At 37.7% G+C, this 18,180-nt stretch overlaps 2 protein-coding genes across 2 annotated transcripts; one reads left to right on the top strand and one right to left on the bottom strand.

The window, feature by feature from the left end:
- Window positions 1–7,075: 7,075 nt before the first annotated feature.
- ccl20b (chemokine (C-C motif) ligand 20b) lies at window positions 7,076–8,685 on the top strand. Its single transcript, XM_063484254.1, has 4 exons — window positions 7,076–7,231; window positions 7,337–7,439; window positions 8,142–8,216; window positions 8,324–8,685. The coding sequence occupies exons 1-4, from the start codon at window positions 7,150–7,152 to the stop codon at window positions 8,373–8,375; spliced, it is 312 nt and encodes a 103-aa protein (XP_063340324.1). The 5' UTR covers window positions 7,076–7,149; the 3' UTR covers window positions 8,376–8,685.
- A 2,159-nt stretch (window positions 8,686–10,844) lies between these two features.
- Window positions 10,845–15,242, bottom strand: LOC134634118 (toll-like receptor 13). The gene is made up of 3 exons (XM_065471646.1): window positions 12,716–15,242; window positions 12,211–12,328; window positions 10,845–11,085 (listed from the first exon to the last, which is right to left on the bottom strand). Exons 1-3 carry the CDS (start codon window positions 15,240–15,242, stop codon window positions 10,845–10,847), a joined length of 2,886 nt encoding a protein of 961 aa, XP_065327718.1.
- Window positions 15,243–18,180: the final 2,938 nt, after the last annotated feature.

Raw genomic sequence — 18,180 nt, 5'->3', positions numbered from 1 at the left:
CTATCAAGAAGCGTTTATGAGTACATGTGTGCATATGTATATAAAGAGAGAGAAGGTTATCCCATTTCCTTCAAACTTGGACATGTTGTGTGTTCATATATGTGATATATATTCATTAGCTGTAATAGTTATTTGAGTTACTGTTTTCTTTCTATCAGCTTGAAGCAGACTGACCATGGTTGATTTCTCTTTCAGACTATTCTCTGCAATGGTTGTGGTAAAAATGATAAAGTGTGGGAAATCCATGGCATGCCATGCCATGGATTTCCCACACACTTTTAAAGTCATTTAAATCTTCTTTGTTATCAATTCTGATGCTTAGTTTCAAACTTCAGCACGTAATCTTGACCATGTCTACACGACTAAATTCACAAAGTTACTGCCATGTGATTAGCTGAGTGGATATTAGGATTAACAAGCTTAACAACAAACAAGCTTAAGTTTTGAACAAGTGTTTCTAAGTATCACACAGCCTGCTGTCATGCTATCTCAATGCCAACCTGCACCATTAATGGCTTAGTTGACACTTTTCTGCAAAACCAAGTTACAAATCTTATTTGAAGCATGTCATTTAAATTATTGACTGTATTAACCATTTCCATTTGTTTAAAGAGAAAATTAACAAGCAATCTGCCCACCATATTAACATATTAACAACAAAACAACAACAAAAAAACTGTTAATGTAGAAGACATGTACAGTACAAAGACATGTTCGGTCTGAACAATCAATTAACCTTTTGGTTTCTGATATATATTCAGGTTTATGGGTGCTGTAGCTATGTAAGTGTAACATATAAAAATAAAAGAACTTTCAACATTTCTCTTATTAATACAAGACAAAACAATATGGCACATACACTCTTTGCTGCACTGTTAATTTAAATACTGTACCTTTTATGAGTTATTTTTTAAATGTTACCATGAATTGCATTTTTTTATGTGTGTGTCGTATCAACAGAAGCCGCCTGTCATATTTATGTGTGCAAAATTATTGCCTGAAAACATTTTTCCAAGGGGCAATATACAACCTCAAAAGATTAGATTGCAACCACTGTTGAATGAATACTTTCACTTAGCTAAGTGTAGGAAATTAAATTAAAAAAAAGTCTTTTTTTAAAGGGCACCTTTTGAATTTGTCAACTTATATGTTGACAAATTCATTTGGAAGTTTAAACTTCCAAATGAATTTGTCAACATATAAGTTGACCTCAAAGTACATGCAAACTCTGACGGGTTTGTTTTCACCTGCACTTTAATCTCTGTTATGTTTTTCCCTGTGTAGTTGCATCACCAACAAGGAAATAGTATATTTTGATCACATGCAAGGATATGCCAGTCTACTGTCTTCAGCAGTTGCTATTTTTAGCTCCTCCAGGCTGTGCTAAAAATAGAACATACATTTTATTTAGGAATAGTTGAACTGTCGGTCACAGTGTTCTCTGGATTCCATGAGATCTAATGGAAAGTATTTAAACTATTTACTTATTGTTATTGTTAATGAGGCCCAAACCCTGAAATAACTAGCAATTAATTTCAAAGTCAGTCCCTTTTTTGAACTGTTTATAGATTTGATGTCTGACATAAGGTCTGTGGTTAACATGAGTTTCAGACATTTTTACATTTTGCTCTACAAAATAAAACACATGTTAAGAAGTTGTAAAGACTGCTTTGAAAATAAGAGGGGGGGACAGATGAAGGAACATTAGTTACTCAGGAAGTGCAGAGGCTTAGGAAAGAGGATGTGAAGACATAAAAGCGGCTCTTCCTTTTAACATAACTGTGGCTTGAGGCCAGCAGATGTTTTGATCAGACTCTTTAACACATGAGACAGTGCCTGAGGAATGGAGAAGAAGGGCACTGTTACTATTATTGTTCAAGAACAGGTGTGATTTTAAGAGCTTTAGTAAGTACGTAGGGTTAAAGGAGATGAGTCGTACCATGAAGCTATGGGAAAAAGTTACTGAAACTAGGTTAAGAAGAGAGGTGATGATCAGTGAACAGCAGTATGGCTTCATACTGAGAAAGATCATTACATATGTGGTGCTTGCTTTGAGTTCATCATAACGCGCAGAGAAGGTCAAAGGAGTTTCACTGTGTCTTTTCTGGTTGTAGAGAAAACAAAGACCTCAGCCAGTCGCAGCAGATGGCTGCCCTCCCTGAACCTGGTTCTGCCAGAGATTTCTTCCCGTTAAAAGGGAGTTTTTCCTTCCCACTGTCACTGTCACTGGGAATGCTTGCTCATAGGCGCTCACCTGATTGTTGCAGTCTTCTCTATATAACTGTAAGATCTTTACCTTACAATATAAATCACCTATAGGTGACTGTTGTTGTGATATTGCACATTATGGATAAAATTGAATTGAATTTATTTGAATTTGATAAGGGTGCCGAGAGAGGAACTATGGTACTGCATGGGGAAATCAGGAACAGGGAGGGTGGTGCAGGACATGTATGAGGATAGTCAGAAAGTGGTGAGATGTGCAGCAGCAGTGACAGATGGGTTTAGGGTGGGCTAGATTACATCAGGTATTGGCTTTGGGCACCTTCTTGTTTGCAGTGGAAATGCACAGATTAACAGATGAGTACAAGCAGGCATCTCAAGGGACTATGATGTTTGCAGACAATATTGCATTGTAGTGAGGGTAGGGTGAAGGTGGAAGAGAGCTTGAAGAGGTGGAGGTATGCACTGGAGAGAAGAGGAATGAAAGTCAATCCAAGCATGTGTGTAAATGACAACACAGGCGTAACAGGAAGGTGTAGAAGATGGTAGTAAGACCTGCACCACCATATCCAGCTTGAAGATAGCGGTGCAGAAAAAAAAGAAACCTGGAGGTGGTAGAGTTGAAGACATTAAGATTTTGACTGGGAGCGACCAAAACTGGTAAGTTTAGAAATGATCAGATCAGAGGGACAGCTCAGTTTGAGTGAGACATGCACAGAGGAGGAATAGTGGACATATTGGACAAAGGGTGTTCACCATGGGGCTGCCAGGCAAATGAAAAAGGGGAAGACTACAGAAGAGAATTGATGGATGCAATGTAGGATGAGATGAAGAGGGTTGCTGTGACAGAATAGGGGTGTTAGGGTTAGGAATACCTGAGCCAAGAAGATATAAATTTTGCCATGTGCATGAAAATGTGTCACAAAGGTGTCGCTGCACATCAGCCTTCTGATGACTCATAAAAGGAAATGCAACCAGTCAGTGTAAAAACAAAAAAGACTTTCTCAAGGAAGAAATTATAAAATTTATTTTATAAGGCTATCACAGTCTGGGGCTTATCTACTACATTCTTTTGAAGATATTAAGTCCAAAGTCAAACCAGTATAATGTCAAAACTTTGCTTTGCCTCTCATTGCTCACTGACTTTAAATATATTATCTCCCACTGCTGGAAATGCAACTTCCGCATGCATGAAGTATGTTCAATTTGTTTGTTACTTTTTAAGCTTGACTATTATGCTTGCTATTGTAGCCAAAAACCTAACATTTGGGGACATATTTATTTATGGTCAATGCATTCAAAGAACTTTTATGATGTTAAAAAGCTACTGTCACCGTCAATTTTGACACTGAAAAGCAAGGAAACAGGTATTTTGCTACTGGTTAATTTCACATATTTTTAGTTTACCTTTCAGAGTGCACAAGTTTGGGACATGAGTATTTAAGAGAACCAGATCTAACACTGTTTGCAGCCTGCAATTTACTCCCCGTAGCCCTGAAGTTTAAGAAGGAAAAAAAAAAGTATGCTTGATGTGTTATTGATAGACTTCACTTTATATATATACAGGACAAAAATAATTGTTTATTGATGATGTGACACAGGACAGAAGCAGCTGAATGAATTCTGAGGTGTTTAGAGACATAGTGTCTGTTTAAATCCAGCTAAATGCAGTCAAATTGATCGGGCGGCATTTCATGATACAGATGGACAAGGACCCAAAACACACAGCCAAAGCAACCTAGGAGTTTATTAAATCAAAGAAGTGGAATATTCTTGAACGGTTAAGTCAGTCATCTGATCTTAACCTAATTGAACATAAACACCACCCGTTGAAGACGAAACTTCAGACAGAAAGGCCCCCAAACAACAAACAGCAACTGAAAGCTGCTGCAGGTTGGTACATCTTGAGAAATAAAGAAAGCATGGAAGACAGCAGTGGATGATCGCAGAATCATTTCCATGGTGAAGAGAAACCCCTTCACAACAGCAAACCAAGTGAACAACACTCTTCAGGAGGTAGGCATATTGATATCCAAGTCAACTATAAGGTGCATGTCACTCAGCCTGAAGTTCAAGACTTCAGACTGTCATTGCAAAGCAAAGGGTTTTTAACCAAGTATTAGAAATGAACATTTTATTTTCAGTTATTTAATTAGTCCAATTACTTTTGAGCCTCTGATGCTTTAGTTCCTCACATTTTTATGTAATCTTTTTGTTCAACCCACTGAATTAAAGCCAGGTCATTTACTCACAGTTTACCCATTTGGTGTGGTGAAGTATGGGACTTTTTACAAAAGAGTAACTGTTTAACATTCTAATCTCTGATAAGACAATAGAATCTAAAATATGTGCCAGTAAGATAAGCTTCCTTGAGCTGAACTATTTCTTCTAGGGACTTTTTAAATATGCTGCGTAAGAAACACACATGGTGAAGTTGAGCCACGTTGGGGATTTTGACTTTCCTATCCTCTGGTTATTTTGTTACACTTGTACAAGGTAGATGTGCGCGTCACAGAAGAAGGATACACAAATGAAACCTCCCCACATTCCTTTCACATGCCTAAGTGAGTGAGAGCAAGTCACTAATTAACTTGTCAGCAAAAATGAGGAAAACAAAGAACTACAGCTCAAAGGGCTTAAGTTGCATTAATTCATACAGTTCATACAATTTGAGTGCAGACTTAAGTCAAAGTTAAGTTTAGCAATTTGTTGTCATAATTAATCGTTTCCAGCTCAGTCTTAATAAAAAGACAGACTATAGCCTACTTAAAGTCTTTCAGATGTTAAATAAAGCTTACAATGAGCAACATTAGCACCCCTGTTCCTGACCATAAAAGCCTGTTTTTTCCCTAATCTCTTTTTTGAGGCTTCATGTTTGGATTTTGGGTGTGGCTATATATATTTTTAGACAAAGGGGTAGATATGGGAAACAATAACCTAATGCCAGTGTGCTAGCTTGTTAGCAAGGTTTAATTAACTGTGATTATAGATGTTCTAAATTTGGCTAGCAGCAATCTAACAAAATATACTAAGTGGAAAAACCCAACAGCTGGCTGATACTTGCTCTTGACACTAACCTCAAGTGGCCACTAGAGGAACTGTAGTTTTGGTCATTTAGCTGAATTTTATTCAACCCCAGCAGGAGCATTCTACTAGTGCCACAAAAAGCATTTTTGTCTTTAGATAGCAAGATGCTAATATTCACTGATAAACTACTAATCATTTGCTTGCAGTTAAATGGCATTGCAAGCTGGCCTTATCAGCACACAAACCCACACATGTGCAATAAGGCTGCTATATGTGCAATTCTTTTTCTGACAAAGTTGTACTTTTGTATTTTCTTACTCAGTTGTATATAGCATTTGTATTCTATTTTATTCTATTGTATATATTATTCTATTTTATTCTATTGTATATAGTATTTTATTTTATTGCATTTCAGTGTTTTCTAGTTTCTGCTACATAACTTTGCACTTTTGCTGTGACGAAACAAATTTCCCACCTGTGGGACTAATAAAGGTCATCTTATCTTATCTCTTATTTTGCTCAGAATAGCTGGTAATGAGGTCAAGAGGCTTAAAGGATTCAAAGTCGCCTTTTTGCCTAGCTTCAATATTGTTTAATAGCTGGTCGAAAGTAGTTAGACTTCATAAAACATTCAAGCCACATTCTTAGTTTTGAGGGAAACTAAGATCTTACCGTTAAAAAATCAACAAAGGCAGTGTAAGGACGTTGGATTTCCACTTCATCTGAGACATGAGGCCTAGTGACCAGTGACCTGTGACTGAGACTACATGACTGCCCGGCAACCACTGATTTCATGGGAAAGTATCCCTCGAACGGTTCCAAGTAATTACTGGAGATTGGGGATTACCAAAATGGTGTCTGAGAGCAATCATGCAGGTCTATTGACCAGACAGTGACCACATGGTCCAGTTGATGAGTGGCTGCAATTTTTTTTTAACGTTTTGCAACCACTTGGTGATAAGTTAGTGAATAATTGCATGACAAGATATCTGTTTTCACTGAGTTCCATGCAAACTACTGCGGCAGTGTATTAGCAACCAGGAGCAATCGCAAGGACGTTTTTGGTCTAGCACCCTTTTTACGACCAATTTCACCTAGTGACTATTAACAACCTCCAGCAAACTTTCACCACCCAATAGGCCTGTCTAACTGAGGCCTAATAAATGACTTGTTATAACAGTAAAAAAAAACCCTCCAAATTGTTCAAAATCCAATTGCTTGTAGTAGGTTTCCCAGCAGATTCTCTGTCATTTTGTACAAAACTTACAAGACTGTTATTCCCGTCATGTCTCCCTTGAATGAAATAAGAGTTAAGCTGCTTGACTTATTATAGACCACTCCAGATCCAGCAGTGCTATGGGCTTTAAGCAGGAACAGGTAAGAAACAAAACAACAAAAATGCAAATGTTTATTTGCATTATTAATGATGGCTACCAGGAGGTGACTCATTTGGTTTCAAAAAGTAATTCCAACTGTATAGAATATGACATATATTCATATAATACTTCTTTAAAAATGTACTTTCCTGATATCTGTTTTCACTTGGAATTCATTCTTCAGGGAATCAGTTTGCACATGAGTCCAGCGCCTGCCATGTTCATAGTTCAGGCTGCCAATGTTTAACTTTTTTTTTTTAACTTTATTTCCTCCCACTATATTTCTGAAGTTGTCAGGGTCAGCTGGAATTTTTTCTATTTCCTGCTCTGTTTCCAGTGTTTTAACAATGCCACAAAGGATTACACAATCCTGCCCGACGGGAAATTCCGAGAGGCGGCCTACTTAAAGGAGTGATCACCAAGTGGCGCTTGTCACACTCTCTCTGATCGCCTTCAGGTGTTACACCTTTTCAGCGTCAGACACAGAAAGGCAGAGTGAACGCTCTGAGTCGGCTCATCAACCATGGCAAGCAGGAAAACGTGTCTCATGGTAGCTCTGTGCTCCCTCGTCATTATCATCAACTTTTTTGACAGCGCACAATCAGGTATTTCATACTAGTTAATATTTTAATGCACTTTCACTAATATTGCCAGTAGTAAGTTAAAAGTGTGATTTATAGTGGATTCTTTGTGTGTGTGTGTGCTTACAGCGAGCTGCTGCCTGAGGTACTCCAACCGTCAACCTCCTTGCAAACGGATTCTGGGTTACACCATTCAGAACATCAATAACGCCTGTGACATCAACGCCATCATGTAAGTTATAACAGTTTATATGGAAGTGTAGCATGATAAAAGCAGGTAGATTCATGAGGAAATAAGACATCTAACAAACTGAAACTCTAAGAAGTAGTCAAGTTGAAGTTTAAGCAAGTTGTGCATTTTTGAAGTTATTGTGTTTACTCTGTACAAAGATTGTAGATTATGGAAAAGTTTATATATCAAATGTATTATTATTACATAAAAAGAGAAATGCTCACATTTAAGAAGTTTAGGGAATGAATTAAGACTGCTCATAAATATCTGTTCAATCAGTTTATGTGGGGCAGCTTAAGTAGTGGTATTCTTAAGGAAAGACTATAGATAGGAAACTTAACCAGTTATATGATACACCTGAAGTGCAAATGTGGCTGAAAAAATGTACAAAAACAGCAAGAACTAATGCCAATCTTTCATCCTGGTGTCTGGTTATAAATTCTGTGTAACATATCTTATCTGCACATTTTTCACCTTGTGGTGAAAAGATAATGTGTGTGCTTGGCATTTCCACTATCTCGGACTGACTAAACCTTGTGTATCTAAATAGCAAAACAGCATTTAATCTGTGACTAAAAATCAATCACGACAAGTTCAGGACGCTCTGCAGTTTATAATCAAGCTAACACACTGGAATGAAACTCCATGGAGAGAAACTGTATCTTGAGGGTAAATGACTGCTTTCATCCTCTTTCCCAACAGTTTTCATGCTCCAGGAAGGTTTGTGTGTGCCGACCCATCAAAGCCGTTGACCCAGAAAGTGATGAAGTGTCTTGAGTAAGTATAAAGGCCCCTGTGGTGTATTGTTTGTCTGTGCGTTATATTCACTCTCAGCTGCTCAGTGAGTCAAACTGATCTTATTTCATTGATTTTGTTTTTTGCAGTGAAAAAAAGAGGAAGACCACCAAAGAAAATTCTAACAATGCATCCGCTTAAACTCTCTTTAAGTGTTCTTATCTGCACTAATATTATCATAATAGTAATTCTACACATAAATATAATTTGTTGTGTGACCTTTCCTTATATATGTTCTGTTTTATAAACAGGGAAGAGTAGTATTCTTAATACATGTGTGAGCTATAAGCTTTAGTGCTTCAACAAAAAAAACTTGTGCTTTTTTTGAAAGTAATGCAAAATATCATTATTTTGTTATATGTGTTATTGTTTGATTTATTTTCCGAAGAAAATGAAATATAAAACCCTGTATTTTCAGAAAGTGTGAGATATTCATTGTAATTAATATTTGTCAGAGAATTTATTAAAAGAGTTATTTGATAAAAACACATGTCTGTCTGTATGGACTCCACAAGCAACCACATGCTGTCAAATTTTTGTCCTTTTTGTACATCGGGGGAAAAAAAAAGAATTAATCACGCTGCAAAAGGATCCTAAATAAAAAGAAATTAGCTGATAGTGATTAGCAAACAGTGATAAATATGTACAATACCATATTTATAAGGTTACATCTCTATTTAAAAGGTTTAAATCCTAGTGTTAAACATTGGAAACCCAAAAGGACATCAATTTTTTTCCTGTTGTATAACTGGAATATAAATTAAAGATGTTCTTTATTTAATGTAATTTTTCATAGAACAAAATATTCAGAATGGAAGGAATATGATCACAAATGAAGGGATATGTTTAAGGTTAGTTCATTCACATAGACTGTGAAGTCTGAAAAATTGAGCCACTGTAGAAGAGTTATAAACCTGCTTTCTTTCTAATGGCCAGCAAGGGGTGAAGCCTTTTGTTGCATAGACATGGGAAAATGTCTTGCCTCACTCTATGATCTCAGTGAACACTTTTCTGATGACTGTATCCTGTCAGTCACTAGTTTGTATCTTACTATCCATATGATTTTAATTTAATAAACTTTGTTTCTTAGTAACTGTGGGGAGGCCCTTATAGATGGACAAAATGTGTTACCTATTAGAGAAATAGCGGTTTAATTGGATAATTCCAATGTATCTTAACTTGGTACATCTGTTGCAGGATGGTTTTATGAGTTATGTTAACTTTAACTACCTAACTCTTCAATAAACAAACCTGTGGGTGAACCACCTATCTAATAACGCTGACATAAGTAGAGGGTGCAAAGTTCACACAAGCCAAAGAACAACAGACATCTCAATGAGGAAGGCTGAAATAAAATTTGAAAAGAACTGAAATTACTTTTACAGTGCATGAAATTTGATTTTCCATTGTTATCTATCACCAGTGACTAAACAAGCTTAGTAATTAAACCAAGAGAGATATTATACTTTAGACTTGTTTAAAAGGCTTTGTTTGCATTTATTATACATATAATGTGTCCTTTATCTACGATAGATATAGTAAGATTGTCACTGCTGCCGGGGGGAGCCGTGAGGTGTTGAGAGAATGAGGACCCAAAATGCAGGCGATGACTGATGATTCGAGTGACGTTTATTTACAAAGTGGCGTAGTGGCAAAACAGGCAGTGAGGGATGACAAATAACTAAAGAAACCTAAACTGGGAAAACTAAATAACAAACCTGAGATGATACCAAATGGGGTGAGGGGCAGAGAGACGCAGACAAGGAACAGGACACCGTGGAACACAGACAAACCGGCAACAAGCAGGAGAACACACAGGGCTTAAATACACACAGCAGTAATCAGGGGATGAGAGACAGGAGGGCAACACACCTGGGAGAAATCAGAGCCGACGGGACAGGGGAAACGTAAACTGAACACACTCACATGAGACGGGGACCTTCAGAATAAAACAGGAAACTCAGACACAGAGAACCAGACAAGACACTGAACTAAACAGACAGATTCACAAACAGACAGTGTGACAACATAGACAGACAGAACACAGAAGTGGGACCAGGGCAGGCACAGAACAGAACCCTAACAAATGGCAAATCATAACAGAATACATACTCAGAATAAACAAAAGCATAAAGAAACACAAAACACTGAGTCGGCAGACTCAGGACCATGACAAAGATATTCTTATATATTCATTATGATTCTCAGTCATTTATTATGTAAGTTATATTCAGTTGACAATCATTGTCTTTTACTTCTTGCAGAACTTCTTTGTTTCAGTAATACAAAAAGACGATGTATGATTGAATGAATTATGTGCAGCATTTTACTCGACCAAAATGCTGACTCTGTAATACTTTGATTAACAAGAAATTGCAGTGAAGTTATCATAGACATTTGTTTCATCTTTTCTTGCTTCATTGGTTCTGTTTAAAACCAACATTTTTGTAAGTAAGTAAAACTTCAAATATTTGCTGGAGAAACTCAAAACTTTTAAAGTAATGAAACATCAGAACACTGTATACTATTATTATGGTATTAAAAAATAAAAATAAAATCTATAACCTTTACAAAAGAGAAAAAGATAGAGAAAAAATTGTTATATTTTCCTCATGGCATAGTTGACACAGTGAGAAGTAACATCTTTGCTTCTGGATCTTCTCTGGTCTCCAGAGCCTGGCAAAGTTTCTCCCAGAACAGCTCGGTGTGCTCTCCAGCTCTCGGCCAGCTCAGGTAGGTTTTCTTCTTTAGCATCTTTCTCATGCGGTGGTAAGGAGACAACAGATAGCTGGGAATCTCCTCCATAAATACCAGGATGAGTACGTCTTTCTGCTCATCAAACAGACGGAAACTAAAGATAAGAGCGAGAAAAGGGATGCATAAGTACTTTCTTTAAAGGAGTAAAGTAATGAAGATAATACAAAAGTAAATGAAATAAACATGTTTTAAGAGAATACAATAAAACACTGTGAACATGGCAGATTAAAGAGGAAATTAAAAGCTAGCAAAAAAAAATCAATGAAATTTTAAGCATGCCGGTGTAACATAACTGTACAGTACTGCACAGGTCAGAAAATCACATAGTGGAACACAGTCATGTCAAGTCCTCTTCTTTCAGCTGTTCCCTTTAGGGGTCACCACAGGGGATCATCTGCCTCCATCTCAACCTATCCTCTTCTGCCACATATAGTAGATGCAGTTAAGCACATCCTGCTTCACATCCATGAACCTCCTATGTGACCTCCTAAGCCATCTTAACCTTGCCTCTCAAACTTTGTCTCCAAACAGGTCAACCTGAGCGGTCTCTCTGATATTCTCATTTCTAATTCTGTAACTCCCAATAAAAAGTGGAGTAATTTTGTTAGGCTGGCCACTCATGGGAAGTTTAATTGCTGTTCCAAGTTTTGTGGATAATGGCTCCCACCATGGTTCGCTGGAGTCCCAAAGTCTTTATAACCCCTTCCAGACTGACAGGCGTCATTGACTTTCTTATCTTTCTTGAGCTTCTTTAGATCTTTGGATGGTGAATTGCTGTTTGAGATGTTTTACCTTGTCAGGCAGGTTCTGTTTAAGTAAATTATTGATTTATCAGGTCTGGGAGTATCAGACCTGGGTATGGTTAGTGAATTTGAACTCAACTTTGAACTCAACCATGTAGGTTTGAAAGCTTTTTTTCCCCCTTGATAAATTAAATCATCTTTTAAAAAACAAATTTTGTATTTGCTTTGGTTACATTTGTCCAATATTAAATGTTGTTTGATAATCTGAAACATGTAAGTGTAACAAATATGTAAAAAGAAAAGAAATCAGTAAAGGGGCAGATGCTTTTTCATGGCACGGTATTTGCAGTAACTTTGGTTGTGCCGTGGTCTCCACTCACTGTTGACATTAGCATAAAAGCACCGTTAACACCTTTCAATTTCAATGTTATAATTTAATGTTATTGCTACAGTCTTGTGGTGCACCAACAGGTTACCTGGCTGCCTGGATCTCTCTGGAGCACCATTCACTCTCGAGGTATTTGCGACTGATAACACAAATGGTCTTCCTGCTTCCATAAATAGCATCTGTAATGTTATCTATGATGGGTCTCCCTAATGAAGAGAAGAAAAAAACACAGCCAATAATAAAACCATGAGGTTTGTATCCTCAGCTTTTTAGTAAAGTAGTATAGTGACACCCTCTGGAGTACATATGAAAGTACACATTTGACGGCAAAAGCTTCTAACAACATGCCCTCATTGTCTCCAGATAATTGTTAGATAGTGCAATTATATGATCAAAAGAGAGACTAACTGCCACTTCAGATATAACTGCATAAGTCAAATGATGTTACATTTTTCTAAAAGCATTCTAGAAAATGTACTGAATCTAATAATTTAGATGGGATTAAACAGAGATACCGACAAACACACAATTTTAAGAGACATCCCACTTGTCAAGCCATTAATATTTAACTTTAATTCAAACTTGCATCTCACCTGGTTCAAAGTCTCGATGATGTAGGCACAGTCTCCAGCCCTGTTCTCCTTCCAGTTTTGGTAAGAGCTTGTCAATGACCCAAGGCTCATCGTGGGTGTTATAGGAGATAAAGGCGTCGTACTGATGAAGAGTTTTCTTGTTTTTGTGCTTTTTATCAAAGAGCCAAGCTATGAACAGGTAATAGGCATAGACCAGCTGCAACCCCATGAAATGGTAAGTGAAGGACACCACCATCAAGCATAGGATTGTACACGTGGTGAGAACAAAGCAAATAAAGTCAGTGTTAGCTGAGCAGGAGCTGGTGTCGAAGTCCAACAGCTTCTTACTTTTGAATTCTTGTGGATAGTTGCACGAAAAGTTATATGCATCATAAACTTGAGTTTTGCTGTCATTTATTGCCCACGAGAGAAACCAGCTGTTATCACAGTTGCAGGTGAATCCATTGCCCTGAAGGTCCAGATAAGTCAGAGCTGGTAGGGATTTTATATCTTCATTGTGAATAACTGAATATAAATTCTGTCTTGCCTGTAGAAACTCCAGCTTTGTGAGGTTGGCATCTTTAAGGAAGTCTAGAGAGTAAAGAGCTGTCCTGGATATGTAAAGGCTTTTAAGGTTTGGAATTGGGAAAAACAGATCTGGAGGGAGTTCTTTAAGTTCATTTGAAGAAAGTTCAAGTAATTGCAGCTGTGGCGTGTAAACAAAGGTGTCTTTGTCCAGAGACGCAATACGGATATTCCTGGCTTTGAAACTCAAAAGACTGGTCAAACCTTGCAAGAAATTCACAGGCAGATAACTATGCAACCTGTGGTGTTGTGAAAAAACAAGCAATTCCTCTAGATGGGACAGCTGAGAAAATGGAGGATCAGGCAAATTTCTACTTTTCTTGTAATTGATATGATTTTCACTCAAATCCAGTCTCCTTAAATTAATCAGAGGACTGAAAACATCTTTGTTTAGTTCATCTTGTGAAATATCATTGTTTTGTAGATTAATTTGGGTCAGATTTGTCAGTCCACTGAAACTCTTACTTTCAAGTACTTTTATTCCGTTTTGGTGTAATGACAAGTTCTGGAGGGAGTGCAAGCCTTTAAATGCATCCTTTTTGATAGCAGGTAGCTTGTTTCCATTCAAATGCAGCTGTGTAAGGTTTGGCAAATGTTCTTTGAAAGCACCATTCAACTTAGTTATTTGGTTTGTCTGTAATTTTAGAGATTGTAATCCTTTTAAATCTTTGAAAAGACACGGTTTCAGAGCTGTGATTGAATTCTGATAAAGATAAAGCTTCCTGAGCTTTGTCTGATTGGTGAAATCATGGCAGTCCAGTGTGCTGATGTTATTGGTGCTGAGATCCAGCTCTGAAAGAGTTGGTAGATTCCTTGTTGCAGCTGGAACCAATGGAAGCCTGTTTTTACTCAGTGTTAAAATCCTTAAATTTTTAAGGGATCTGAAAGCATCATCGTGGATGTTTTTTATTTTGTTGTCTGTCAGAACTAACTCAGTTACATTAATACACAACTTAAACAAGTATGCATTAACAAAGCTGAGCTTATTGCTTCGAAGTTGCAGAGTCCTCATTGTTGGGATGGTGCAGGAAATGTTGATCAGTGTGGTCAGGTTATGTGTCATTGCATTCATTTTCAGAACAGTTAACGATGAGTTCACTGACTCTAACAACCTTTCCATGTCCCCAAGACCCAAATGAAGCTCACTAATGTCAAGAGTAGTAACACGACTTAGAAATGTCTTGTTTTGCACGTCCCATATCATTTGTTTCTTTCTGGCTGGGCTCCCAATTTTAAACCAGGTGAGATTTGGAAAAACATCGGCAGTGATCCTGAAGACTGTGAGGGGATTTTTTGACAAATCAAGGTACTGAAGTTCTAATGATTTGTTTGTCAGTTCAAATGACTGAAAAGTGGTTAAATCATTGTTGCTTATTACCAGCTCCCGTAGATGTGGCAGATGTTGCAATATCAATTGAACTTTTGTAATGTGGTGCAGGTTGTTATGAGAAATGTCCAGAAGTTTTAAACTTGTCATGGACTTAAAAGATGTGGATGCCACTTGTTTAATGCGATTTTTATTAATTCTTAGCTCAATGAGGCAAATCAAGCCATCAAAAACATTTTCTCCCAGTGTAACAAGTTTGTTATTATTTAGATTTAATGTCTCAAGAGAACTTAGATTGGCAAACGCACCGCTTTCTATCTGTAAAATGCTGTTGATATTAAGGTCTAACTTAGTCAAATTTAGTAGCTCTTTGAAGTCTGATGCATGTATTGTTGAAATTCTGTTAGAAGTTAAATCGAGGCCTGTCACAGTTGAGGGAATATCTCCAGGAACAGCTCTGAGTTTACTCCCGACACATATGGCCGTACTGTAGCTGATTCTGCAAGTCTTCAGGGAAAATCCATCAACTGGCGCAATAAAATTGATGATGCACAGCATGTAAAAAATAATGTCTGATTTGCAACATTTTGTTCCTCTTTCTAATTTGGTTTGTTCCTCTTCCAATCCAGGATCCATTTTTAATCTTTGTAACAAACAGAAAAGCCCAGCGCAGACAACCAGAAAACATAAACTATAGTCCACTGTCCATAGTCCACTGAATTTAACTGCCACAGACAATCCTGGGAAGCCAAAAACAAACAAACAAAATGAAACAAAAATTAAGGAATCAACAACAAAATAAACTGCAAAGAGTCAAAAATATCTTATTCATCGTACAACCAATACAAAAATACATCAAGATCTTTTTATTGCAAATTTATGACATGCACTGTGTCACATTAGGATGGAACTATCCAGAAATCTTTGTGTTGTACTTGACACTTTCCACCAACTTCTGTTATTTCTGTCCTTTTACTATTTTAATATTAAAAAAAAAATAGTGAAAGTAGCCAAGAGAAGATTTGGAGAAGTTTAGACATCTTCAAAATATGGTGTGTATGCAGGCTTGAAGTGTTTAATGGAGTAAGATGTATCTTGATTTTATGACAAATACAGTGGCTTGCAAAAGTATTCGGCCCCCTTGAACTTTTCCACATTTTGTCACATTACAGCCACAAACATGAATCAATTTTATTGGAATTCCATGTGAAAGACCAATACAAAGTGGTGTACACATGAAAAGTGGAACGAAAATTATACATGATTCCAAACATTTTTTACAAATAAATAACTGAAAAGTGGGGTGTGCGTAATTATTCAGCCCCCTGAGTCAATACTTTGTAGAACCACCTTTTGCTGCAATTACAGCTGCCAGTCTTTTAGGGTATGTCTCTACCAGCTTTGCACATCTAGAGACTGAAATCCTTGCCCATTCTTCTTTGCAAAACAGTTCCAGCTCAGTCAGATTAGATGGACAGCGTTTGTGAACAGCAGTTTTCAGATCTTGCCACAGATTCTCGATTTAGATCTGGACTTTGACTGGGCCATTCTAACACATGGATATGTTTTGTTTTAAACCATTCCATTGTTGCCCTGGCTTTATGTTTAGGGATGTTGTCCTGCTGGAAGGTGAACCTCCGCCCCAGTCTCAAGTCTTTTGCAGACTCCAAGAGGTTTTCTTCCAAGATTCCCCTGTATTTGGCTCCATCTAGCTTCCCATCAACTCTGACCAGCTTCCCTGTCCCTGCTGAAGAGAAGCACCCCCAGAGCATGATGCTGCCACCACCATATTTGACAGTGGGGATGGTGTGTTCAGAGTGATGTGCAGTGTTAGTTTTCCGCCACACATAGCGTTTTGCATTTTGGCCAAAAAGTTCCATTGTGGTCTCATCTGACCAGAGCACCTTCTTCCACATGTTTGCTGTGTCCCCCACATGGCTTGTGGCAAACTGCAAACGGGACTTCTTATGGTTTTCTGTTAACAATGGCTTTCTTCTTGCCACTCTTCCATAAAGGCCAACTTTGTGCAGTGCACGACTAATAGTTGTCCTATGGACAGATTCCCCCACCTGAGCTGTAGATCTCTGCAGCTCGTCCAGAGTCACCATGGGCCTCTTGGCTGCATTTCTGATCAGCGCTCTCCTTGTTCGGCCTGTGAGTTTAGGTGGACGGCCTTGTCTTGGTAGGTTTACAGTTGTGCCATACTCCTTCCATTTCTGAATGATCATTTGAACAGTGCTCCGTGGGATGTTCAAGGCTTGGGAAATCTTTTTGTAGCCTAAGCCTGCTTTAAATTTCTCAATAACTTTATCCCTGACCTGTCTGGTGTGTTCTTTGGACTTCATGGTGTTGTTGCTCCCAATATTCTCTTAGACAACCTCTGAGGCTGTCACAGAGCAGCTGTATTTGTACTGACATTAGATTATACACAGGTGCACTCTATTTAGTCATTAGCACTCATCAGGCAATGTCTATGGGCAACTGACTGCACTCAGACCAAAGGGGGCTGAATAATTACGCACACCCCACTTTGCAGTTATTTATTTGTAAAAAATGTTTGGAATCATGTATGATTTTCGTTCCACTTCTCACGTGTACACCACTTTGTATTGGTCTTTCACGTGGAATTCCAATAAAATTGATTCATGTTTGTGGCTGTAATGTGACAAAATGTGGGAAAGTTCAAGGGGGCCGAATACTTTTGCAAGCCACTGTGTCTTATAATGCAGTGTGCAGTCTTGAGTCACTCGTCAGTTCTTTATATTTAACCAGAAAAATGGAACTAGGTGCACCTAGTTATTGAAAGTTGATGTTTAGTCTCACCACCTTTATACTTCAACACAGGCCAAACTCTTTTAGGCAAGCTTTTTTTTAACTTATGTAAGTAGCCTTCAGAAATGATTTTGAGGCTCTGGAAAGGCCAGTGCATGACTGTACTGTTCCACTGTGTTTTTTTCTATTCTGCTTTACTCCACTGGCAGTGGATTTTGGATCACTGTCATGCTGAAAAATGAAGTGTTGCAAATAAGATGTTTCTGTATGGTACTACAGGATGGATCAAATTCTTGAGGTACCCAAATCATAACAGAACCTTTACTCTGTTTTACAGATGGCTGTAGACACTCATTGTTGTATCTCTCCCGACCTCCTCTGTACATACTGACAATGTGAACCACATTTTTTAAATCTGCAGTCATTATTTCATAAGACCTGTAGCAACTGATTTTCAGTCCAGTTCTTCAGTTCTTGTCTAATTTTTCAGCCAGTCTCACACTTTCTCTTCCTCAAGAATTGGTTCTTCACATCAACCTTTTCAGTTTCTGACAGACATGACTTTTAGATACTGTTCATAGGATGTACATAGTTTTACTAACTTTCCCAAATTTTTAAAGACATGCTGCACAGCCGGCTGAGATATGTCAAGTATTCAGCTAGTATTTCTTTGGAAGTGTCCTTACTGGTGCAAAAATACCATTTGTGCCAGTCAAACTGTTTTCCTTGATTCAACTAAAGAAATGGGAACAAACTGTGTTTTTTGGTAACAGCTAGTAACAGAGAACCAATTTAAAATGAA

Source organism: Pelmatolapia mariae, linkage group LG9, assembly GCF_036321145.2.
Source record: "Pelmatolapia mariae isolate MD_Pm_ZW linkage group LG9, Pm_UMD_F_2, whole genome shotgun sequence".
NCBI lineage: Eukaryota > Metazoa > Chordata > Actinopteri > Cichliformes > Cichlidae > Pelmatolapia > Pelmatolapia mariae.
This window is presented reverse-complemented; position numbering and strand designations above follow the sequence as displayed.